Source organism: Bufo bufo, chromosome 1, assembly GCF_905171765.1.
Source record: "Bufo bufo chromosome 1, aBufBuf1.1, whole genome shotgun sequence".
In the NCBI taxonomy this organism is placed as follows: Eukaryota; Metazoa; Chordata; class Amphibia; order Anura; family Bufonidae; genus Bufo; species Bufo bufo.
The window spans coordinates 667069377-667097253 of NC_053389.1; the positions used below are offsets into that span (position 1 = coordinate 667069377).

The 27877-nt window shown below is 42.1% G+C and overlaps 1 protein-coding gene across 1 annotated transcript in view; it reads left to right on the forward strand.

Annotated features, from left to right (window-relative positions):
- Positions 1-1144: 1144 nt before the first annotated feature.
- LOC120985855 (high affinity cAMP-specific and IBMX-insensitive 3',5'-cyclic phosphodiesterase 8A-like) overlaps positions 1145-27877 on the forward strand; it is a 331567-nt gene continuing 304834 nt past the window's right edge. Inside the window, exon 1 of the mRNA XM_040414049.1 lies at positions 1145-1605. Coding sequence (XP_040269983.1) covers positions 1543-1605 — 63 coding nt within the window. The 5' untranslated portion in view covers positions 1145-1542. The remainder of the gene's footprint in view (positions 1606-27877) is intronic.

Sequence of the window (27877 nt, forward strand, 5' to 3'; positions counted from 1 at the left end):
ATGTGTAGAAATCTGCGTCTCACTCCCCTTTTTCTAAAATTCACATCCCACCGATCCTTTGGTTGAACTTATGGACTTATGTCTTTTTTTTAACTGTATTAACTATGTAAGGTACTTCTGAGCACTACAAGTGACAGATTGGTTGAATGAATGAATTACTACTCTGGAATATGTTAGTTCCAATAAACAAGGACCTGATGAAAGTGAGTCTTAGGGAAAAAAAATTAATATTTATTTACTTAACATTGAATAATTACTACAGTGCTACGCTTGTTGGGCCATACCTAAAGTCAGCCACTGGACCAACATCTGTGAAGACCAACATGATCACCTTCTATGTTAAATGGGTTGTCCAGGACTTAAATATTGACGACCTATTCTCAGGATAGCTCATCAATATCTGATCAGATTAGTTCCAGCTAGGACAACAGCAATCAGGCCAGTGCTGCTGCCTTTTTAACAGTCTCATGACCTTTCTGAAGCTCAGTCCCATTCAAGTGAATGAGACTGAGCTGCAATACCACATGGCGATGTGGTTGGTGTTCTATGAAAAGGAACTTTTCTGATCTCCACAGCTGATCAGTGGAGGTGCTGGGAGTTGGACCCCCACCGATCAGATATTGATGACCTACCAGTCCAAAACCCCTTTAAGTGTTGGAAATTTGTATTACTGACAACTCACCAACGTGCCAATCTCAGAGAGAATGGCAGGGTATTTTTCCATGCTGGAATAGGGAGTATTTTTTTTCCTCTTTCGGACAAGGCTAGAGGAAAGGGCAGAAGAACAGATATTGCCACCATGCTAGAAGTTTTCTTTAAGATAATCATTTTCATGCTGTAACTATTTCAATCTCCTTTGTTTTCTCCCTGAGCCTACCCTGAATATATACATATTATCTAGGAGTCAGAGATGTAAATCATTTTATATAGTCCATAGGGTTCAATGTCTACTGCCAGTATCGATAGTGTACTGGATGTATTTCACAGCCAGGAGTCCAAGTTCACAGTCCAACAAGTGAGACACTCCTCCATAAAATGACAGCTAAACATTAGACAGCCCTCATCCAGTACAGAGAGGGGAATAACTGCAGAGATAAGAGAGCAGCATGTCTACACTGCAGGTAACACACTGGACAGGAGCTGCTGACTTTATTGCCACAGTGACGTGAGATCTGGTTGCCTGGTGACCTTGCCTCTGGTTTTATGATCTAGACAAGCTATGAGAGAAGAAGGAGTGGCTTCAAAATTGAATTAACACTGGTCTGTCAAGTTTTTTTTCTCCCTCAGAGTCTTGAATTCTTCTTACTGCGGCTGTCGATGTGGAATATCCTGCACTTAGAACCCCTCACCACCTCTTGCCCACAGGACTTATCAGGGCACCGGTGCTTGGTGGCAGCAGGTTGCTAATATTTGTAATGCAGAACTTAGCAAGAGATGCCAGCGTCACTGCTTCTCTAGAAATGAGACTACACAACTGTGACTAAATGCCAGAGGAATAATCTCTGCAAGTCTGCAGTATTATTAGCTGCAAGCCAGAACACTATGGAATGGAAGAAGGGGGAAAGTTTCGGAGGCTGCAGAATTCCCAATGGTCCCAGGCATCAGGTAAGAATCAATATTACACTCCTATTGTATTCATTCCTATTGTTAGAGGACATCCCAGTGTGTAATCGGTTTATAGGTCATGCCATCTGGTTCCTCTAGCGTGTAATTTAATAGTGCTAATAAAATGATGCCAGTTATATATGCGGCCATGTTGACTATTTATTGTATTACCCATTCTTTATAAAGTGCCAACATACTCCAAAGTGGTGTACAGAGAATGCACTCTATCACATCAGCCCCTGGGACCACACAGGCTCACAATCTGATATACTAATCTCAGACACCCACATACTCACGAAGGCTGGACGTACACATTAGTTAGCTTTCTCCAATACGCATTATTTTAAAGCATCATTAATGACGAGGCAGTGTAGATATCAAAAGGGGTTTACAGAAATAATAATATGAGAACAAACTAACTAACAAACTGGTACAGAGGGAGAGAGGACTCTGCCCACAAGGGATAAAAATCTGGGAAAGACGGCACGCTCGGCTGAGCATGCATGTATGGGGAGAAGGAAGTGAGCCTCTTGCCAGACCCTTCTGGCAGCAGCCAAAAGGATCTGGCAAGTTGAAGTCCAACTGCTGATCCTTTTCTCATCCAACATCCGCCACCATGGAAGGTCCCATATGCTTTAGATGGTCGACCAGTCCCACCAAAGTCTAACCTGGATGGCCAGAAAACCAATTAAACTATTAGTTTCTGAGATCCTGGGGGAAATGAACTGAAACAGAACATAGGTAAAGCAGACAGCAGTTAACTGTGAAACCTATGGCCCCAAGGCTGTGATTGTAGTAACTACCAAGAACTGTTCCATCCACATTACTTTAGACCTCAGCATTGGTGATATAGACTCATGAAAGAAGCATGTTAATAGAGTGTGCATTTACTACTGGCAGATTATGTGATCGTGCTGTTGACTCGTAGGCAATACATGCCATGCAGCTTGAGTGGACTGGAGACAGCATGGTAATAATAACAAGGCAGCTACATGGAATGAGAGGATTTATTTTTAATGCTCAGATCTCCACAGTTAAGATCTTGACAACAGGATCTGCCAGCACAGTGTGGTAGGTGCTTAGAAACCTTTGGAAGTCAACAGAGATCTTAAAGCTATAATTTGAGAGGTCATATGAGTGCACTTAGAGGACAGAAAGATGGGATAAGTATGGGTTACACAGCAGGGATGTGGGATGGCAAACCATTCTGGCTTTCAAGATGAAGTCCACCTAGAGACCAAAGCTGTGCTAAGTAACACTGTAATTACCAACTCAAACAAATATGAAAGTGTTGAATTTTATCTTGAAAGATGATGAAACGCAACTCAGATCGAGATGTAAAATCATTTGTCTGAAGCAGTGTCTCATTTAGAAATGTAGGAATGTGATTATTTCCTGGAAGGGATAGGGATCATATACATGTAATTTTGTGACACCAATCCTCTCTGCTAGTCCACATGGCACTACACAGGCTCATTTGTTAAAATATCCTTGCTCTAGTGACATTGAAATTGATTAAAAGTATGCACAGATTAGTGATAACATTAAAACCACTGAGGCGTCACCATTACCTTTGGCAGAACTTAGTCTGCAATTCCTGAAGCAACGCCCGCCACCCGAGCAGTCCCTCTAGCGGTAACAGTCTGATGAAGGCCGGATTGTGGCCGAAACGTCAAGTATATTATTTACCGCTTTTCCGATTAAATGAAATTTTTCACATCGCATAAACTGGAGTTTATATTCTTCTTGATTAAAGCCACTGACAGGTGAAGTGAATAACATTGAATATCTTGTGACACTGACACCTGCCAAAGAATGAGATGCATTAGTTCTTAAAGTTGATCTGTTGTATGTAGGTAAAATTGACAAGTGTAAGGCCTGAACGACTTAAACAATGACCAAATTATGAATGCTAGATGAATGGGTTAAAGCATCTCCAAAACAGCAGGTCTTGTGGGGCATTCCTATTATGTAGTGGTTAGTACCTACCTAAAGTGGTCCAAGGAGGATATCTGGTGAACCATTAACAGAGTAATGGGTTCCCAAGACTCAGTGATACATGAAGAGAGCGAAGGCTAACCCATCAGGCCCTGTCCTGCAGAAGAGCTACTGCAGTACAAATTGCTGAATATGTTCATGTTGGCTATGACAGAAAGGTGCCAGAATACATCACAGTTTGCAGTACACCTTGTCTCTTTTTATGGTGGTGTTTTTTTTTACCAAGCAAGATGAGATGTTTCGGCTACTCAAGATTGAAAAAGACTATATGTAGTCGAAACGTTGGACCTTACTTTGTGAATAAACCACCACCATAAAAAGAGACAAGGAGTACTGCAGTTTCTTTTTTGGGATTGTAGGCTAAGTCCCTAGGGCCAGGGTCCAACACTGCGAGCACCACCACTTATTCGAACTACTTGGAAATATACGGTAGTGCTGCTATTGTCTTTCTTCTTTGTTTACATCACAGCTTTCTCCCTCTGGGCTGCATAAGCACAGGCTATGCTGACCCATGTATACTTCAAAAGGGAGTACAATGGGCACTCAATAGAGCAATGGAACAAGGTGGTCTGGTCTGATAAATCACCTTCTCTTTTTCATCATGTGGATGGCTGGGCACATGTGTGTGACTTACCTGGGGCACAGATAGCACCAGGATGTACTGTGAGAAAAAGGCAAGAAGGCAGAGGAAGCATAATGCTCTGAGCAATGTTCTGCTGGGAAACCTTAGGTCCTAGCATTCATGTAAATGTTACTTTGACATGTACCACCTACCTAAACATTGTCGCAGAACAGGTACTTCGCCTCGTGGCAGTGGTATTTCCTAACAGCTGTTTCTTCTTTTAGCAGGATAATGCTCCCTTGCCCCTCCACAATATTGCTCAGGAATGATTTCAGGAACATGACAAAGAAAATGTAAATAAATTGGTTTGATCCATGGAAGCCCCATTTTGCAACTTACAGGATCTGATGCTAATATCCTGGTGTCAGATACAACCAGACAGCTACAGAGGTCTTATGGAGTCCATGCCTTGATGGGTCAGAGTTGTTTTAGCAGCATGAGGGGCACCCACACAATATTAGGCTTTTAGGTGGTATAATGTTATGGGTGATCGGTATATAGAACTGCTTGTATCAAAGCATAATGTATAAGACCAAATATATTAGCCATTGTTCCAAATATAACAATTCAAATCCATATCCCATGAAGGATAGTTACTTATATTAAGTGGTTGAAATACAGATAGGAACTCCTTCCTTCTTCTACTGTTGCGTGCATTTTTTGTTATGAGCATTGCCGTACACCAACTGTGTCATGCGATTGGTGCAGCTAGTTCTGCTATATTGGCACTATTGCAGACCGGATCTGTTATGTTGACACTGTTGTAGGCCATCTACTAGAATCAGCAGATCATGGCAGAACATGAAAACCATCATTGATCATATTCTTAGGGATCATTGATACAAATTTCTATGCGTTTGGGATATTTTGCTTGAAGCTAATGATATGAATGGTTTCAGTGTGTTATTTTGATAAATAGGAATACAAGTAATCCCTTATGTAATCATGTAAAAAAAACTCCTTACTCAACTGTAACCATCATAGACATAACCTAGGGTGGTCACCACGTAACATTACAGATTTTAATATTGCAATAAGGAAGCCACACGCTGTAATTTTGACCTACTGATTTGTGGTTGGAGCAGATTGTGACAGAAGACATTTGCAATGTCTGAAAGAGAATGAACAGATTGAAATATGAACACATTGTCACTCATACATTCGATGCCTATGCAACAGTTCTAACCCTCTGATTTGTATTAATCATTTCTTGATTGCTTATCATAGATAATGTTCTGGTTTTATTTTGACTTTGTCCTTGGTTTTTCCGGTTGGATTGATTTCAGGATCTGCAATTTCTAGCTTACTTTTTCCTGATTCTGTCTGGTCCATCCATGGACGGATCTAGAAGGGCACCGCTGAGGATACTGAGTGCCTTTAAAGGGAACCAGGATTTTGTGTATAGAGCTGAGGACATGGGTTGCTAGATGGCCGCTAGCACATCCGCAATACCCAGTCCCCATAGCTCTGTGTGCTTTTATTGTGTAAAAAAAAAAACGATTTGATACATATGCAAATTAACTGGAGATGAGTCCTGTCTCTGACTCATCTCATGTACAGGACTCATCTCCAGTTAATTTGCATATGTATCAAATAGTTTTTTTTACACAATAAAAAGCACACAGAGCTATGGGGACAGGGTATTAGGGATGTGCTAGCGGCCATCTAGCAACCCATGTCCTCAGCTCTATACCCAAAATCCTGGTGACAGGTTCCCTTTAAGGTTTATCACTGAGGACAGTGATTGACTGTAGTGGTCATCTGCTGTCTCCAGGAACGTCACTACTGCTGTTTTTAAACCAACAGTGTCAGGAGAACCAGTCCTGCACTACATTTTTATAAATTTTATTTTATGGCTTGTCTGAAATTTTTTGATTATCTCTTAGGGTACGGCCACACGGTCAGATTTATGCATGTAATTTTAGATACCAAAAGCAGGAGTGAAAATAAAAAAGAGGAGAAGTTGTTGTATGTCCTTTAGGGCCGATATGCATTTTTTGCAGGTCGGATGCGGACCCATTCAAGATTGTGTGCTGTCTGCATCCATATGTCTGTTCCGTGGCACCCACAAAAAAATAGAACATCTCGTATTCTTGTCCATATCACGGACAAGGATAGGACAGTTCTATGGAGGCTATAACATTCTGTTCTGCAGAATGCACACAGCCAGTATCCGTATTTTGCGGATATACGATTTGCATGAGCCCTTATACTTATACAGTAGCAAGAAAAAGTATGCGAACCCTTTGGAATGATATGGATTCCTGCACAAATTGGTCATAAAATGTGATCTGATCTTCATCTAAGTCACAACAATAGACAATCACAGTCTGCTTAAACTAATAACACACAAAGAATTAAATGTTACCATGTTTTTATTGAACACACCATGTAAACATTCACAGTGCAGGTGGAAAAAGTATGTGAACCCCTAGACTAATGACATCTCTAAGAGCTAATTGGAGTGAGGTGTCAGTCAACTGGAGTCCAATCAATGAGATGAGATTGGAGGTGTTGGTTACAGCTGCCCTGCCCTATAAAAAACACACACCAGTTCTGGGTTTGCATTTCACAAGAAGCATTGCCTGATATGAATGATGCCTTGCACAAAAGAGCTCTCAGAAGACCTACGATTAAGAATAGTTGACTTGCATAAAGCTGGAAAGGGTTATAAAAGTATCTCCAAAAGCCTTGCTGTTCATCAGTCCATGGTAAGACAAATTATCTATAAATGGAGAAAGTTCAGCACTGCTGCTACTCTCCCTAGGAGTGGCCGTCCTGCAAAGATGACTGCAAGAGCACAGCGCAGACTGCTCAATGAGGTGAAGAAGAATCCTAGAGTGTCAGCTAAAGACTTACAAAAGTCTCTGGCATATGCTAACATCCCTGTTAGTGAATCTACGATACGTAAAACACTAAACAAGAATGGATTTCATGGGAGGATACCACAGAGGAAGCCACTGCTGTCCAAAAAAATTGCTGCACGTTTTCAATTTGCACAAGAGCACCTGGATGTTCCACAACAGTACTGGCAAAATATTCTGTGGACAGATGAAACCAAAGTTGAGTTGTTTGGAAGAAACACACACTATGTGTGGAGAAAAAAAGGCACAGCACACCAACACCAAAACCTCATCCCAGCTGTGAAGTATGGTGGTGGGGGCATCATGGTTTGGGGCTGCTTTGCTGCGTCGGGGCCTGGACGGATTGCTATAATCGGAGGAAAAATGAATTCCCAAGTTTATCAAGACATTTTGCAGGAGAACTTAAGGCCATCTATCCACCAGCTAAAGCTCAACAGAAGATGGGTGTTGCAACAGGACAACGACCCAAAGCATAGAAGTAAATCAACAACAGAATGGCTTAAACAGAAGAAAATACGCCTTCTGGAGTGGCCCAATCAGAGTCCTGACTTCAACCTGATTGAGATGCTGTGACATGACCTCAAGAAAGCGATTCACACCAGACATCCCAAGAATATTGCTGAACTGAAACAGTTCTGTAAAGAGGAATGGTCAAGAATTACTCCTGACCGTTGTGCACGTCTGATCTGCAACTACAGGAAACGTTTGGTTGAAGTTATTGCTGCCAAAGGAGGTTCAACCAGTTATTAATTCCAAGGGTTCACATACTTTTTCCACCTGCACTGTGAATGTTTACATGGTGTGTTCAATAAAAACATGGTAACATTTAATTCTTTGTGTGTTATTAGTTTAAGCAGACTGTGATTGTCTATTGTTGTGACTTAGATGAAGATCAGATCACATTTTATGACCAATTTGTGCAGAAATCCATATCATTCCAAAGGGTTCACATAATTTTTCTTGCAACTGTATATCTCCTTTTAGGATTCATTCCTAATTATGACTTCCAGAACTGCATGCAGAAACCTGACTGTGTGATTATATCCTTAGAACCCCTTTAAAGAAGCACTGCCACAAAAATTTGTATTCTCTGGCCTGTAATGATGTAAATTGTAGTGAAGGTAATCTCTGTAGTTGTGAGGTATCCACTTTGTTCTGATCCTCAGCTGTGTCATGTGACCGACACTGTTACTCTCCAACTGACACAGTGGGGGAGATTTATCAAAACTGTGGTAAAAGAAAACATGCTTAGTTGCCTATAGCAACCAATCAGATTCCACCTTATATTTTTCACAGCTCCTTTGAAAAATGAAAGATGGAATCTGGTTGCTATGGGCAACTAAGCCAGTTTTCATTTACACCAATTTTGATAAATCTCCCCCAGTGTCTTATGTGTAGAGGGGAAGTCAGTTACTCTATTTATTCCTATGAGACTGATATTGGGGTTCCAAAAAGGTAGAGTCTAAACTCCATGCACGTTAAGGACACTTTGACGTCACTAGAGAACATGACATGCTAGAATCACGTGGATTTGAAGCAGACGTGGGATGTACCAGAAGGGTAGTATCTACATCCAAAGCACTGAGGTAATAAAGATTCATAATATAATACAAAAATAATAATAACTAATCCTAATGATGGTGTTTAGGGTGGGGTGCATTTTCACTTTCAAAATGAGGCTTTGAATGTCACATGACCCTGTGACGTCAGACAGTCCATACGGCGAATACAGTTTAGATACTACACTTTGTAGAGCCACCTTTTGCGGTAATCACAGCTCCAAGTCGCTGTGGATAAGTCTCTATGAGCTTGCCACATCTTACCACTGGGATTTTTACCCATTCCTCCTTGCAAAACTGCTCCAGCTCCTTCAAGTTGGATGGTTTGCGCTCGTAAACAGCAATCTTTAAGTCTGACCACAGATTTTCTATTGGATTAAGATCTGGGCTTTGACTAGGCCATTCCATCACATTTACATGTTTCCCCTTAAAACACTCAAGTGTTTCTTTAGCAGTGTGTTTGGCCTCATTGACCACTTCCACACACTTTTAAGGGAAAAATGTGCATCTTATAATCCAAAAAATATGCTATATACAGTGCCTTGCAAAAGTATTCACCCCCTTGGCTTTTTTCATGTTTTGTTTCATTACAGCCTTAAGTTCAATGTTTTGTTAATCTGAATTTTATGTGATGGATCAGAACACAATAGTCTAAGTTGGTGAAGTGAAATGAGAAAAATATATAAGTGGTAGGCAATTAAGAGTGCCGCATTTGTGTGAGGGGAGGCGGGGCGTTCACTATTTAAACCTGGCCCTCCTCCCCCCACTTGTCGGTTCGAACGATTTCGAATCGGCTTGTGGGTTGGTGCCAGAGAAGGGCGTGCGTCACTGGAGGATCGGGGGATCAGCTGCGTCGGGCTCGTCGCTACGGTGATTAGGTAGGCAGGGTGGCTTGCACACCCGTCTCGCTATGTATAACATGTGGGGCGGCCAGCGTGCCGCCGGTCCCCAGCTGCGCTGGAGACTGCCTGCACTCCCGATCGCTTCCGGCACCCCGAGACAGGCACCCCGATCTGCTCCAGGCCCTGCGCTAAGCACCCCCGCTCCCACATGCAGTGTCCCCCAGGCGGGCACCCCTCACCTGTGGCTCAGCAGCGACGGGTCACGACGTCCGCTCGCATACCCTGAGCATCGGTCACGCCGGCCGTCGGCTCCACGACGCAGCGTTATATATCACTCACTCCCGTATCAGAACATAAACATTCGTTCCGCCGTAGAGGAAAACGCCGTCCGCTCACACAGGGATCTATTCATTAGCTGCAATCAGTAAGCGGAGGTCCAGCTGCAGGATCAGGGGGCAGAAGCCGAAACCTATAGGCGATTAATACGCCGCGGCTTTCCCTGTACAAATAGTCGATAGCGGTGGGCACGGGATGCAATGTTCCACATGGCGGAGCGCAAATCCCTCACAGCCGATCCTGATGCACGTTCTCCTGGTAATTACAATTAGCGAGGCAGTGAAGGTGGACATGCTTATGTGACTTTCAGTCATGTCTAGGAATCCGCTGCAGAATAAACTCGTCTTCTTTACTGCGCCAAACTCAGGCAAGACAAGATAAGCAGATACTCAGACATGTGCACTGTATAACAAGTTATGATTTCAATGGTTAATTCTAACCTATAAGGGAATCACTGGCTTGCTGCACTCCAGCAGGTCCTGGCTTGATAGAGGGCGACACCTACAGGCCCATACTGGTACTGCAGTCCAGGTGCAGGGCTCCTCTGCTCAGGCACAGTGGCTAGGTACTAAGGCAGGAGTATAAAAAAAAAAAAAAAAAATAAAAAAAATAAAATAAATTTGGAATATGTTCAAGGATCAAATATAAAGAGGGCTTCAAGGAGGGGGGCTGGCCACGTCACTTTGCGCACGCAGCCGGGCCGCCCGTAAGCCCATACGGTCAGTCAGGGGGTTGGGGGTTGGTTCGGGCGCAGTCACAATAATCGGGTGGTTAGCTAGGGAGCGGTGGCATGAGTGAAGGGTCGCCCAGCCGGCGTGCGCTCACTCACACGTCTGTCCTTGGTTATTCAGGTCCACAGGTGGTGGGCTAACTTACGATACTGTGGGGTTCGTGGCTGTCATGGCCGCCAGGTGAGTCAGGGGTGGTGCATGCGGGGGCCAACCCCCTCTTTTCTCCTGCATAGGCTTGGGGGACGGGGATGGTGGACTATTATGTCCAGGCCTCTGGCGCATCTCTTACAGGGTGGCGCCTACAGTCGTGGCCTTTGGTGGGGGGGAAAAGAAAAAGAAAAAAAAGAGAAAAATAATAATAATGGTATAGATAGGAATGTTGCTTTGCCAGGTCTGTCACGACTACAGACTCCTTATAAAGCCCTGCCACGACTGCAGGCATCAGTCTGTCATGACTACAGACCCACTCTAAAGCCCTGCCGCGACTGCAGGCAACAGTCTGTCACAACTACAGACCCGTTATAAAGCCCTGCCACGACTGCAGGCATCAGTCTGTCACGACTACAGACTCGTTATAAAGTCCTGCCACGACTGCAGGCATCAGTCTGTCACGACTACAGACCCGTTATAAAGCCCTGCCACGACTGCAGGCATCAGTCTGTCACGACTACAGACCCGCTCTTAAGCCCTGCCACGACTGCAGGCACAAATCCGTTACGACTACAGACTCATTATTAAGACCGGCCACGACTGCAGGCATTAGTCTCATGTCAACAGTGGTCCGTTACCGCTACTCTCGATGTAGGGTCCCCTCACGACTACAGGGGCTAGTCGGTCACATCCACAGACTCGGTCGCACTCCCGTTAACTACAGGCACTGGGTGGGCATCTACGGGTAGTTGCGTCATGACTACGCACGTGGGTCAGCCACGGCCTGGGAGGTCAGCCTTCACGGTCACAGGTAGGTCCAGTTAGGCTTCAGTCTCCCAGCGGGTTCCAGTCACAATAACCAGCCCCTAGGTGAGGGGGGGCACTCCCTCACCGGCGCACAATGCCAGGGAGCTGTGCGGCTCCTCACGCGGCACACGGTTCAAACCAGCGGGGGCCGGGGCCCACGGTAAAGGAAGGGCTCCCTCTGATCCAGTGCACATTGCCAGGGAGTGGCGCTGCTCCCCACGCGGTACGAGTGTCCAGCTGGCGGTGGGTCGGCCCTAGCTGAGGAGGGGGGCTCCCCCGCACTGGTGCATTCTGCCAGGGAGCAGCGTGAGCTCCCCACGCGGCTGGGGGGTAAGGCTCCTCATCTTCAATAAAGTCTGGCACGGGCCGCCGTGCCGTTAGGTAGGCAGGGATCAGGGGAAGGAGTACTAGGCTCGGTCAGAGGGAGCAGATCATAGGCGGTGGCTGGCTTCCTGCTGCCGGCCGTACATAAGGTTCCAAGGGGGTTATTTAGGCACAGGATGTTAGTTAGTCCATGCAGGTGATCTGCGTTATACCATGCTCTTCATGCTCGTACTCAGAGCTGTGCCCATACGGGAGCTGCTTAAGTGGTTGATAGTGAAAATAAAAAAAAAAATAAAAAAATTTTGAGTCTCTCACGCATGGCTTCTCCGTTTTAGGTTTACACATATGACTCCGCCATCTGAGTCTCTCACGCATGGCTTCTCCGTGTTAGTTTTACACATACGGATCCGCAATTAGAGTCTCTCACGCATGGCTTCTCCGTTTTAGGTTTACACATATGACTCCGCCATTAGAGTCTCTCACGCATGGCTTCTCCTTTTTAGGTTACACATATGACTCCGCCATTAGAGTCTCTCACGCATGGCTTCCCCGTTTTAGGTTACACATATGACTCCGCCATTAGAGTCTCTCACGCATGGCTTCTCCGTGTGAGTTTTACACATACGACTCCGCCATTAGTCTCTCACGCCTGGCTTCTCCATTTTAGGTTGGCACATATGACTCCGCCATTAGAATCTCTCACGCATGGCTGCTCCGTTTTAGGTTTACACATATGACTCCGCCATTAGAGTCTCTCACGCATGGCTTCTCCGTTTTAGGTTACACATATGACTCCGCCATTAGTCTCTCACGCATGGCTTCTCCGTTTAGGTTCACACATATGTCTCCGCCATTAGAGTCTCACGCATGGCTTCCCCGTTTTAGGTTACACATATGACTCCGCCATATGAGTCTCTCACGCATGGCTTCTCCGTTTTAAGTTTACACATATGACTCCGCCATTAGAGTCTCTCACGCATGGCTTCCCCGTTTTAGGTTACACATATGACTCCGCCATTAGAGTCTCTCACGCATGGCTTCTCCGTGTGAGTTTTACACATACGACTCCGCCATTAGTATCTCACTCCTGGCTTCTCCGTTTTAGGTTGGCACATTTGACTCCACCATTAGAATCTCTCACGCATGGCTTCTCCGTTTTAGGTTTACACATATGACTCCGCCATTAGAGTCTCTCACGCATGGCTTCTCCGTTTTAGGTTACACATATGACTCCGCCATTAGTCTCTCACGCATGGCTTCTCCGTTTAGGTTCACACATATGTCTCCGCCATTAGAGTCTCACGCATGGCTTCCCCGTTTTAGGTTACACATATGACTCCGCCATCTGAGTCTCTCACGCATGGCTTCTCCGTTTTAGGTTTACACATATGACTCCGCCATTAGAGTCTCTGACGCATGGCTTCCCCGTTTTAGGTTACACATATGACTCCGCCATTAGTCTCTCACGCATGGCTCCGCCATTAGTCTCTCACGCATGGCTTCTCCGCTTTAGGTTTACACACAGGACTCCGCCATTAGAGTCTCTCACGCATGGAGGTAAAAAAAAAAAAAAATTCCTCACCAGGCCCAGCTGCGCTGGGACTAGTCTCCCATCTCACCATAGCTAAGAGACTGATGGCCAATTCCTTGGCCAGTAATACTCTGAGGGCTTACAAGACAGCTTGGCGCCTGTTTCAGAGATATGAGAACACCTACCCGGCCGCTGGCCGGGGGCCTATCACTCACCTATTGGGTTTTGTCGGGGTTTTTGCCACTCTCAATTAAACCTGTCCTATAGCATTGTTAACTATACATGGCAGGTATTCAGCACCATTGGTACAGGCTACATCCGGACCTACTGTCACTCTTCTCCGCCCACCGGATCAAAGCGGCGTTGAAGGGTTTGCGCAAGATGTCTGTTGTGAAACGACATGGGCGTCAGCCATTTACCGGTAGCTTGTTCAGGCCGTGACAGGCAAACTGCAGGGGCAAACCGTTCGGGCCGCAGGTTAGCGCTCTGGTAGAAACAGCCTTGTACCTGGCTTTCCATGGATTCCTCAGGTCAGGCGAGCTCATGGGCACCAATAAGCTGGCTGGGTGCCTGCGGAAAGGTCAGCTCATCCGGCGCGGGTCCATCTATGTCCTCACCTTGGCCTCGTCCAAGACGTCACGGCCGGGGCAACCAGTGGCGGTCAGATACTTTCCCACGGACAGCAGATGGTGTCCGGTGCAGGCCTTGGAGGCTTGGCTGCGTAGTATTTAGTCCAAGCGGCATGTTCTCCGGTACTCGAACTAGGCAATGCCCGGCTAACCACCGCGGCCTTAAGTACATTCAGGTTAGTTGACAGGTTCAGGGGTCGGTCCTCGCTGGATCACAGGACATTCCTTCCGCATGGGCGCGGCAGCGGCGGCGTCCATGCATAAGGTGCCAGTACATGTCATCAAACGGTTGGGTCGTCGCAGTTCCGCGTGTTCCATGCGTAATATCCCGGATCCTTATACGAAATATCATTGGCTTTCGAGTTTTGGTCTGTAGTTTCTGTTATCAAGTTTTCTAACTCCTATGCATGGTTCTTTTGGCCCCTTTAGGCTACCCTTCGATAAGCAGTTCCGGCATAACTCTGCTGCTTCTAGGTTGGGGGGGGTGGAGTATAGGCTTAGGTAGGGTACCCTCTCAGCATGAGCCGATCCGAGCACAAGTGGTAGGCAATTAAGAGTGCCGCATTTGTGTGAGGGGAGGCGGGGCGTTCACTATTTAAACCTGGCCCTCCTCCCCCCACTTGTCGGTTCGAACGATTTCAACCCACCCAGGAGCCCTCCCTTCTTTCAGGTGTCATCATTGGGGTAGCCCCCTTTAGGCTACCCTTCGATAAGCAGTTCCGGCATAACTCTGCTGCTTCTAGGTTGGGGGGGTGGAGTATAGGCTTAGGTAGGGTACCCTCTCAGCATGAGCCGATCCGAGCACAAATGAAACTATTGTTTAGAAATAGAAAACAGAAAATTGGCATGTGCGTATGTATTCACCCCCTTTGTTAGGAAGCCCATAAAATGCTCTGGTGCAACCAATTACCTTCAGAAGTCACATAATTAGTGAAATGATGTTCACCTATGTGCAATCTAAGTGTCACATAATCTGTCATTACATATACACACCTTTTTTGAAAGGCCCCAGAGGCTGCAACACCTAACAAGAGGCATCACTAACCAAACACTGCCATGAAGACCAAGGAACTCGCCAAACCAGTAAGGGACAATGTTGTTGAGAAGTACAAGTCAGGGTTAGGTTATAAAAAATATCCAAATCTTTGATGATCCCCAGGAGCACCATCAAATCTATCATAACCAAATGTAAAGAACATGGCACAACAGCAAACCTGCCAAGAGATGGCCGCCCACCAAACCTCACTGACCGGGCAAGGAGGGCATTAATCAGAGAGGCAGCACAGAGACCTAAGGTAACCCTGGAGGAGCTGCAGAGTTCCATAGCAGAGACTGGAGTATCTGTACATAGGATGACAATAAGCCGTACGCTCCATAAAGTCAAAGCCCAGATCTTAATCCAATAGAAAATCTGTGGTCAGACTTAAAGATTGCTGTTCACAAGCGCAAACCATCCAACTTGAAGGATCTGGAACAGTTTTGCAAGGAGGAATGGGCAAAAATCCCAGTGGTAAGATGTGGCAAGCTCATAGAGACTTTGAGCTGTGATTGCCGCAAAAGGTGGCTCTACAAAGTGTTGACTTTAGGGGGGTGAATAGTTATGCACATTGACTTTTTCTGTTAGTTTGTCCTATTTGTTGTTTGCTTCACAATAAAGAAAAAAAAAACATCTTCAAAGTTATAGGCATGCTCTGTAAATTAAATAATGTAAATTCTCAAACAATCCATGTTAATTCCAGTTTGTGAGGCACCAAAACATGAAAAAAGTCAAGGGGGGTGAATACTTTTGCAAGGCACTGTATTTTTGAAGACAATAATGAGTCTAGAGAACAAGCACTACATGTAGACACATGCAAACACTGGAAACATGGGTTATTCTGAATTGCATTACTGCCATACTTACAATAAATGAAAATTAGAAGCTCTTTGAGGACATTTTTGTCAGTACGATCTACCAATTGCAAGGTGGCTTCTGCAGATAGGAACCTACACTAACAGACTATCCTCTCATGGGCATACAAAGCTCACAACATTCGGGGCACTGTAGATTCTAGCTTTATGTAAACAGAAGACAGAGGAGCGTTGCTAAGGCTCAAAATGGGCCACTTTAGAGTTATTTTTATAATAGAAATGTGAGATTTCAGTAATTAAAATATATTACAAAAATGGTCAGCATCACTGCCCCTACACATTACACAAATAAAAATAGAATGGTATTTACACTTTAACCACTTCCCGACCGGGCCATTTACCCCCTTCCTGACCATGCCTAATTTTGCAAATCTGACATGTGTCACTTTACGTGGTAATAGCTTTGGAACATTTTTATTTATCCAAGCCATTCTGAGATTGTTTTCTCGTGACACATTGTACTTCATGATAGTCATAAATTTGAGTCAATATATTTCAGCTTTATTTATGAAAAAATCCCAAATTTACCAAAAGTTTAGAAAAATTAGCAATTTTTTAAATTTTAATTTCTCTGCTTTCAAAACAGATACCTCACAAAATATTTATTACATAATGATCCCCATATGTCTACTTTATGTTGGCATCATTTTGTAAATGTCATTTTATTTTTTTAGGAAGTTAGAAGGCTTAGAATTTTAGAAGCAATTCTAAACATTTTTAAGAAAATTTTCAAAACCCACTTTTTAAGTATCAGTTCATGTGTGAAGTCACTTTGTAGGGCTTACATAGTGGAATCTCTCCACAAATGACCCCATTGTAGAAACTACACCCCTCAAGTTACTCAAAACAGATTTTACAAACTTTGTTAACCCTTTAGGTGTTCCACAAGAATTAAAGGAAAATGGAGATCAAATTTCTAAATTTCACTTTTTGGGCAGATTTTCCATTTTAATAATTATTTTTAACACATCGAGGGTTAACAGCCAAACAAAACTCAATATTTATTACCCTGATTCTACGGTTTACAGAAACACCCCACATGTGGTCGTAAACTGATGTAAGGGCACACGGTAGGGCGCAGAAGAAAAGGAGCGCCATATGGTTTTTGTAAGGCAGTTTTTGTTGGACTGGTTTTTAGATGCCATGTCCCATTTGAAGCCCCCCTGATGTATCTTTACAGTAGAAACTCCCAAAAAGTAACCCCATTTTGGAAACTGGGGGATAATGTGTCAGATTTATTGGTACTATTTTGGGGTACATATGATTTTTAATTGATCTATATTAAATTTTTTGTGAGTCAAGGTAACCAAAAAATGGCTGTTTTGGCACTGTTTTTATTTTTACAACATTTATCTGACAGGATAGATCATGTGCTATTTTTATAGAGCAGGTTGTTATAGACGCAAAGATATCAAATATGTCTACTTTGTTTGTTTGTTTAAATTTTACATAATAAAGCATTTTTGAAAAAAAGTTGTTTTTGTGTCTCCATTTTCTGAACGCCATTTTTTATTTATTTTTTCTGCCGATCGTCTTGTGCAGGGGCTCATTTTTTGCGGGAAGAGTTGACGTTTTTATTGGTAAAATTTTTTGATCATTCATTATTACACTTTATGGGGCAAGGTGACCAAAAAATTGGTTGTTTTAGCACAGTTTTTATTTATTTATTTTTATAGAGTTCACCTGAGGGGTTAGGTCATGTGCCATTTTTATAAAGCAGATCATTACGGACGTGGCAATACCTAATATGTGTATTTTTTCTTATTTATTTAAGTTTTACACAATAATGGCATTTTTGAAACAAAAAAATTATATTTTAGTGTCTCCATAGTCTGAGAGCCATATATTTTAATTTTTTAACCGATTGTCTTAGTTAGGGTCTCATTTTTTGCAGGATGAGGTGACAGTTTGTTTGGTACTATTTTGGGGGCCTTTTTGATCGCTTGGAGTTGCACTTTATGTGATGTTAGGTGACAAAAAATTGCTTTTTTGGCACTGTTTTTATTTTTACTTTTTTACGGTGTTTACCTGAGGGATTAGGTCATGTTATATTTTTATAGAGTTTGTTACGGATGCGGCAAAACCTAATATGTCTACTTTTTATATTTTATTTTACTTTAACACAATAATAGCAGTTTTGAAGCAAAAAGAAATCATATTTTAGTGTCTCCATCGTCTTAGAGTAATATTTTTTTTATTTTTTGACCGATTGTCTTAGGTAGGATCTAATTTTTTGCGGGATGAGGTGATGGTTTGATTGGTACTTTTTTGAGAGGTTTATGCTTTTTTGATCGCTTGTTGCTGCAATTTTTGTGATGTAAGGTGACAAAAAATTGTTTTTTTTTGCACTGTTTTAATTTTTTTCTTTTTACGGTGTTCACCTGAGGGGTTAGGTCATGTGCTATTTTTATATAGCTGAATGTTACGGAAGCGGCGATACCTAATATTTATACTTTTTTTTATTTATTTCACTTTAATACAATAATAGCATTTTTGAAACAAAAAAATTATGTTTTGATGTCTCCATGTTCTGAGAGCTATAGTTTTTTTTATTTTTTTGAGCGATTTTCTTATGTAGGGGTCTTATTTTTTGCGGGATGAGGTGATGTTTTTTTTTGGTACCATTTTGTGGGACATATGCCTTGATGTTGCACTTTTTGTGATGTAAAGTGACAAAAATTGCTTTTTTTTTACACAGTTTTTTTTAATGGTGTTTATCGGACTGAGTGGATCATGTGATATATTTATAGAGCCGGCCGAAACAGAGGCGGCAATACCAAATATGTCTATTTTATTTAAAAAATTATTTTTTTAATTTTTTTTTCAATTAATAGGGGATTTTTTTTTACATGTGAAACCTTTTTTTTTTTTTACACTTTTTGTCCCCCATAAGGTCATACAAGACCTCTGAGGGACATTTAACTTCACTTTCAAATTTTTTTTCACTATTGATTTCTCATGTAACTGGAGCTGAAATGCAAAAGCACACAAACAGTACCTGTAATAGCACCCTGCTCCATGTGCAACGACAAACACTGGAAACATGGATAAATGTGAACTGCATGACTGTTATTCTTACTATACATGACATTTAGATCTCTTCCCATCTGTAGAAGCCACCTTGACCTTGGTAGATGGCCCGAAAGAATTTTTATGTATTGTAAGTATAGCAGTGATGCAATTCAGAATAACCCATATTTCCAGTGTTTGCATGTGTCTTTGCACATGGAGGAGGGTGTTACTACACATAGGGGGTCCACCAACCAATCAGATTCCACATTTCATGTCTCAGAGCTCCCTTGGAAAATAAAAGGTGGAATCCTTTCTATGGACTGGTGCCCAGAACTGAACTGCATATTCCAGATGAGGCCTCACCAACGTTTTGTAAAGTGGTAATATTACATCCCTGCCCCGCGAGTCCATGCCTTGTTTAATGCATGACAACATCCTGGTGGCCTTAGAAGCAGCTGATTGACATTGTATACTGTTATCTACCATCTACAAGGACAACCCAAATCTTTCTCTATAAGTGACTCTCACAGGATTATTATTGTATTTATGTATATATAATTATTTGGATTTTTTATAAATTAATTACTATAATTGTATTTATATTCATATTAGATAATCTTAGAGAGCAGGTAATTATATCTGTATGATTCATTCACACAATATGATAATTGAATGTCAAATAAATTCAAGTGTAGTATCTATATTGGGAGGAGGAACGAAATGGCAATTCATGGCCTATGGGAAGTGGACATTTATGGGCTTCTGGGAATAACTACAAACTTGTTGGGGGTTCAACTGCTAGGAACTGCCATCTTAAAAAGATTAAAATAGTCAAATCACCGGGTCCAGATCGCATACACCCCCATATCCTAAGAGAATTAAGTAATGTTATAGACAGACCCTTATTTTTGATATTTAAGGACTCTACATTGAAAGGGAGTGTTCCACAGGATTGGCGCTTAGCAAATGTGATGCCAATACTCAAAAAGAGGACAAAAACAGAGCCCGGAAACTATAGGCCAGTAACTTTAACATCTGTCGTGGGTAAACTGTTTGAAGGTTTTCTAAGAGATTCTATCTTGGAGTACCTCATCAGTCATGTCAAACTAATTTAATCAGTTTCTTTGAGGACGTACATTCTAGACTTGACCGGGGTGAGTCAATGGATTTCATATATCTTAAATTTGCCAAAGCATTTGACACTGTACCACATAAAAGGTTAGTATATAAAATGAAAATGCTTGGACTGGGAGAAAATGTCTGTATGTGGGTAAGTAACTGGCTCAGTGATAGAAAACAGAGGGTGATTATTAACGGTACACACAGATTGGGTCACTCACTGCCAATCTTTTTATGTCTTATTGGGAAAAAATAATTATTACCCCAATTATACAAAAAATAGGAGCAGGAGGGATGTTGATTCTTTAGAGAAGATACATCGATGATTGTCTGTGTATCTGGAAAGGTGACGAGTCCTCTCTAATGGCGTTTATCCAGTACATCAATAACAATCAATGGAATATCAAATTCACGGAAGAGAGTAGTAAAATCAGGGTTAACTTCCTTGATTTGGAAATATCCATCACCAACCAACGTCTCACAACTAAAACTTTCTTCAAACCCACAGATAGGAATGGCTACATTGATGCCACCAGCTGCCATTATAACCCATGGCTACAAGGGGTCCCCAAGAGTCAGTTCGAACGCATAAAAATAAATTGCTCCCATCAGGCTGATTATGAGACACAGAGTAATATCATTCTAAAGAGGTTTAAAGAAAAGGGTTACAATGAGGAAGTACTTCAAGACCAAAGAAGGGAAATTGGTGAAAACAATGTCGGAATAATAAAAAAAGCCAGAGAGAAAAATACTGAAAGATTCAAGTGGCCATTTAAAACCATGTATTCAGCATCATGTCCTAAGATTAAGCAGGTAATCAGGAAGAACTGAAGAATATTGAAGAATGACGAGGTTATTGGCCCTTTAATCCCAAATAAACCACCTTTCATTTTTAAAAGGGCACCTACTGTACGGAATAAAATAGTACGAGGTTGTCTAAAAGAAAAAACTAAGAAGTCCACTAAAAATAAGTTTGTGTGGTTTGGCTTCTGTTCGGCCTGTAAAAATAGATCCATGATGGATAAAAAATGTAGCACCCAAAATACCATATCCTCCTCCTCTAATCAAAATGAATTACGCATGAGAGGGCAACTATCATGTGAGTCTGCAGGAGTAAGCTATGTTTTAGAGTGCCCCTGCAGGCTACAATATGTGGGCAGAACCTTAAGAAAGTTAAAAACTAGGATTAGTGAGCCCATAGGCAATATAAAAAGAGGCCTCGAGACACACAGTGTATCTGCCCACTTCAAAAGAGTCCACCAAAAGAATCCTGCAGGATTAAGATTTGTTGGTGTCGAACTTGTACAAAAAAATTGGAGAGGTGGGGATGCGGCACAACAGATCAACAAAATCGAAGCAAAATGGATATACGAACTAAACACTATACAACCTAACGGTCTCAACATAGAATGGGACATGAAGGCAGTTAGCATGTATTGAGTGTTATCGATAGTTTTCAGTGTCATTCAGCCGCTTCCATAATAATATGTGTAGGAAAATAGGTGGTTCAAGGATAGAGTGGGTTAATAGATGATTTAGCGTAATGGGGATTTATGTGGTCCTTAGTATATTAATAGTATCCTCGCCATAGGTGTGTTTACACATATGTAGGAATTTGGGTTACAAGCACAATCTGCACGCAATATGTATAAATGATAATGCAGAGTGACGCCTCACCATAGGTGTGGCCCATGTTTTCCGCAGAGCACGCATACTGGCAGTGTTATTGAAGTCAGACACTATTTCATGAATGTAGCAATGTGTTGGCGATTATATGTATGTAATGTCTGCATACGACTTACAAAAAAATAAAAAATCTGAGATTTTACAATGCGATTTTAAATTATCGAATATTTTAGATAATCGAATGTTTTAAATAATCGAATGTTTTAAATAATCGAATGTTTTATCGATATGAATGTATACGATTATATATGAATCCTGATTCGGGAAACCGGATATGTCATAAGAGTTGGGAGGGATAAAAACACAGCTTTAGCTGACTAGTTTGTAACGCCCCACACATGACATAAGAGTTGGGAGGGATAAAAAATCCGTTTGTAACGTCCCAGATAAAGCAAAGGCGAAACCCGGGTCGGGCATTTATATAAGCTTTTTACCAATGGATGTTTGTAAGTACAATAAATCTTACAGAATATTAAACACCCTGGGTATTGCACTATGTTCTGTTTCTCCTGAAAAGGAAAAAAACTTTGCTGGTCGGTATCGGGATTGATATTGGAGTTGCACTGGTGACATCGTAGAATCTCCATAGAATCTTCCTGTGAGTGAAACGCCTGCTTGTGGAAACCTAGCGCGGACCCATCTATATGTACTTTGGTTGTTTTTCTGGAGAAGGGACTTACTCCATTTTTGGGACTGCTGCTTTAACCGCTCCTGATATCGCACAGAAACTTTCTTTGTGTCTTATACTAGTGGGGTACCACAGGGGTCAGTTTTGGGCCCTATTCTCTTCAATATTTATTAATGATCTTGTAGAAGGCTTGCACAGTAAAATATCAATGTTTGCAGATCACATTAAACTGTGTAAAGTAATTGACACGGAAGCGGACAGTATACTGCTACAGATGGATCTGGATAGATTAGAGGCTTGGGCAGATAAGTGGCAGATGAGGTTTAACATTGACAAATGTAAGGATATGCACGTGGGAAGGAATAATGCAAGTCACCCGTACATACTAAATGCTAAAACACTGAGCAACGCTGACATGAAAAAGGACTTTCGAATTTTACTGGACAGAAAACTAAGCTGTAGAAAACAGTGTCAGGCAGCTGCTGCCAAGGCCAATAAGATTATGGGTTACATCAAAAGGGGCATAGATGCCCGTGATGAAAACATAGTCCTGCCACATTAGAAATCACTAGTCAGAGCATGCATGGAGTACTGTGTAGAGTTCTGGGCTCCTGTGAACAAGGCAGACATAGCAGAGCTGGAGAGGGTTCGCAGGAGAGCAGCTAAAGTAATAACTGGAATGGGGCAACTACAGTACCCTGAAAGATTATCAAAATTAGGGTTATTCACTTTAGAAAAAAGACAACTGAGATGACTGATATAATAACTACTGTATGTATAAATATATTAGGGTTCAGTACAGAGATCACTCCCATCATATATTTATATCCAGGACTGTAACGAGGGGACATCCTCGGCGTCTGGAGGAAAGAAGGTTTGTACACAAACATAGAAGAGGATTCTTTACGGTAAGAGCAGTGAGACTATGGAACTCTCTGCCTGAGGAGGTGGTGATGGTGAGTTCACTAAAAGAGTTCAAGAGAGGCCTGGATGTATTTCTGGAGTGTAATAATATTATAGGCTAAGGAATTTTTTTGCCCTAAAATGAGGAAAATTGACTTCTACCTCACAGGGTTTTTTTTTTGCCTTCCTCTAGATCAATTCACAGGATAGCAGGCTGAACTGGACGGACAGATGTTATTTTTGCAGCCTTACAAACGGTGTTACTATGTAAGTGCCAAAACAGGCATCTTGTGTCCCTATTATCTCAGCCCATAGGTCGCGGCCAAGAGAAGATAAGTGGAGAGATAGTTGACTGCCTGTAGCTCAGCTGTCACTCCATTTAACTCCTCCTGTCTCTGGACTTGCAGCTTGGGGGACATGAGACCCTGTTCTAGTACTCATTGGGGTCCCACTGGTCATACCTCTACCAATCTAGCAGTATCCCCTATCCAATGGATAATTGCTGGAATAATTGCTGGAATATACTTTTAAATTGAGTCATAAACTGTTCCCTCGTATAAAATCATAATTATCATCATAATTATTAGATCATTATTAATGCAAGGTGGAACAAAAAAATATGGATTAAAACATTCAACACCAAAATATATATATATTTTAGGACCTGCAATAAATACCCCAGCAATAAACTAGAATGTAAAATTTGAAGCCAGAAGGAATAGTAAAAAACTAAACAACAAGGAAGCAGCTTTTAAAAAAACAAACACATCTTGTGTGTGGACTTCATGAGAGGAGGAAATATTAAGAAAAGCAGAAGGTATTTATACAGGAAAGGGATTGTTTTAGGCTGACTGCTGAATTGCACTGCTTCATTCAATACTGTGGCCCTCTATGTGTGCTCCTTTCATGTCTTCTGGTTCATTCCCAGGCAAATATTGCTTTCGTCATGAGGAAGCGCTGTCTACGGGCTGCACATAAAAAGCATTGTATGAGTAGTTGGGGGTTTCTGCATCACTTATGTAACATTGTTCCAATATTTTTTGACAGCACAATGAAAAAAGAAGTGAATATCACAGATACATTGTGCATGTCAAACATTAATCTTGTCTTTTGACACAGTATCTCTTCTTTCACATTTCTATAGTGTGGTATTTATTCATTTATATAGCACTAGCATATTCTGCAGCGCTGTACAGACACAGTCATCACTTACATCGATACCTGTCTCTATGATGGCTCACACTCTGAATTTCAAATGAACCTATGTGTATGTTTTTGGAGTGCAGGAGAAAATCCATGAAAAAACTGGGAGAACATACAAACTCCCATACAGATGTTGCAGTTGGTCAGTTTTGATCCCAGTGCTGGAAGCCAAGATACAAATGTGAGAATGGGTTACCTACTTGATCGCGTGCGATGCTTGTATGGCTTTTAATGGATGAATAAGAAGTTTTAATCTGCCGTGGTGTTCCTGTAGCTGGACATCCTTTTCTTTCTTGGAATCATAAGAGATAAGATTTTGTTTGTTTGTTTTTTGCTTTTTATAGTGTCCTCTTTGATGCTTTTTATTTCGTGTTATTTTATGTTCGACCTATCAAAGGTGAACTTCTAAAACTACAACATGGAATTGCTTACTGAGCTATTATTATTATTATTGGAATTGCTGTCTAAGAGTCGAAGAACACAATATTGCTGGGAAGTTACAGAGAATTTAACTCCCTATTACTTTCTGCTGCAGAGACAGAGGCTCAACTGCACAACAATTTGGTGCAAATTGGCACGATTTGTTGCATTTTTGGCACATCTAGTTTTTAAGAAATCCTCTACACCTTGCATGTAAAGAGGTGTGTTGTACCATAAAAGGAGTGTGGCCTAATATGTAGCATTTAGCACCAAAAATTGAGCCACCATTTGGGCATAAACATTTGTCACAAACTAAGCCAACCTATAGTTGATATAGAAAGACAAAAGTGTCTATCCCTGTACCAGATTCATCATCCAGCCTGAGCGCTTGTATTAAATCTGGTGCAGGACTAGTCAGCCTAAGTTTACATCGTCTATAGAATTAGTAAATTTGGGCCATTATCTTTTATATCTTCCTATGTCTGGGGTTGTGCAGTATATTGATGACCTATCCTCCGGATAAATCATCAATATCAGATTGGCAGGGTCCCGACTCCCAGCACCACTTCAGATAAGGTGCTCATGCTGGTGCAGCGGCTTCTTCACTGTTGGTATGGCCACATGGTCAGGTTTCTGCATGTAGTTGTTGAAGCCACAACTAGGAGTGAATTGAAAAAAGAGAAATCGGATCTGTCCTTTATAATCTCTCTCCTTGTATGATCCACTCCTGATTTTGGCTTTCAAAAGTGCATAAGGAAACCTGACCGTGTGGCCGTACCCTAACTAGTAGCAGAAGTGCAGTGTAACTCCAATTGAAGAAAATGGGACAAACTGCCCTTCCGCTGCAAGTTAGACGCTGCAGCTTCTTCCAACACCTGATGGTGGGTGTGCCAGAAGTCGAACCCCCACTGATCTGATATTGATGACCTATCCTGAGGAGAGGTTATCAAGATACTAGCACTGCACAACCCTTTAAGGCCTCATGCACATGTTTTTTTTTTTTTCATAAGAGTACCGTCTTTTCTCTGTTTACCTGCTCGCCGTCGCAGCAGTAAGCGGTGCAATTACAACCCATTCACTTCAGTGAGTCTTTTTAAAAAGGAAACTTTTTTTCAAAAGCTAAATGGTAAAACTCACATCCCAAATAATTTGAAGCTCTAGCCCCTGAGATTATCATAACAGCTTTATTATTTCTTAATAGGAAGTTATACGAATGTGAGCTGAGTTCTGACAGAACTGTTTCCATTACTGTACATATTTAAGAGGCTGTAGTGAATACCAAGTGGTAAACTAGGTTAGACACAGTCAGCCTTATAGTCAGTATTTGTAAGCCAAAACCTGAAATGGGACCTACCGTGACAGAGTATAATGGAAATTTTTGTGCCCCTTCTGTGTTTAGTACCCACTAATGATTGTGGCTTACAAATACTGATGAAAAATACTGATCAAATACTGACTGAGTGATATGAGGGACACCGACATCTCAGCGAAATGTGCAGAACATCCTGAAACCACATGTGTTGCCTCTAATGGCAGGGCTTTAAACTGGCATTTTCCAGCACGATAATGCTCACCCACACACAGCAAGGGTTTCCCAGAAATGTCTCTGCTAGATTTCAACAATTCCTTGGCCTGGACTTTCACAAGATATACAGTCAGGTCCATAAATATTAGGACATCTACACAATTCTAACATTTTTGGCTCTATACACCACCACAATGGATTTGAAATGAAACAAACTAGATGTACTTTAACTGCAGACTGTCAGCTTTAATTTGAGGGTATTTACATCCAAATCAGGTGAACGGTGTAGGAATTACAACAGTTTGCATATGCGCCTCCTACTTGTTAAAAGACCGGAATTAATGGGACAATTTGCTTCTCAGCTGTTCCATGGCCAGGTGTGTGTTATTCCCTCATTGTCCCAATTACAATGAGCAGATAAAAAGTCCAGAGTTCATTTCAAGTGTGCTATTTTCATTTGGAATCTGTTGTTGTCAACTCTCAAGATGAGATCCAAAGAGCTGTCACTATCAGTGAAGCAAGCCATCATTAGGCTGAAAAAACAAAACAAACCCATCAGAGAGATAGCAAAAACATTAGGCGTGGCCAAAACAACTGTTTCGAACATTCTTAAAAAGAAGGAACGCATCGGTGAGCTCAGCAACACCAAAAGACCCGGAAGACCACGGAAAACAACTGTGGTAGATGACCGAAGAATTATTTCCCTGGTGAAGAAAACACCCTTCACAGCAGTTGGCCAGATCAAGAACACTCTCCAGGAGGTAGGTGTATGTGTGTCAAAGTCAACAATCAAGAGAAGACTTCACCAGAGTGAATACAGAGGGTTCACCACAAGATGTAAACCATTGGTAAGCCTCAAAAACAGGAAGGCCAGATTAGAGTTTGCCAAACGACATCTAAAAAAGCCTTCACAGTTCTGGAACAACATCCTATGGACAGATGAGACCAAGATCAACTTGTACCAGAGTGATGGGAAGAGAAGAGTATGGAGAAGGAAAGGAACTGCTCATGATCCTAAGCATACCACCTCATCAGTGAAGCATGGTGGTGGTAGTGTCATGGCCTGGGCATGTATGGCTGCCAATGGAACTGGTTCTCTTGTATTTATTGATGATGTGACTGCTGACAAAAGCAGCAGGATGAATTCTGAAGTGTTTCTGGCAATAGTATCTGCTTATATTCAGCCAAATGCTTTAGAACTCATTGGACGGCGCTTCACAGTGCAGATGGACAATGACCCAAAGCATACTGCAAAAGCAACCAAAGAGTTTTTTAAGGGAAAGAAGCGGAATGTTATGCAATGGCCAAGTCAATCACCTGACCTGAATCCGATTGAGCATGTATTTCACTTGCTGAAGACAAAACTGAAGGGAAAATGCCCCAAGAACATGCAGGAACTGAAGACAGTTGCAGTAGAGGCCTGGCAGAGCGTCTGGTGATGTCCATGCATTCCAGACTTCAGGCTATAATTG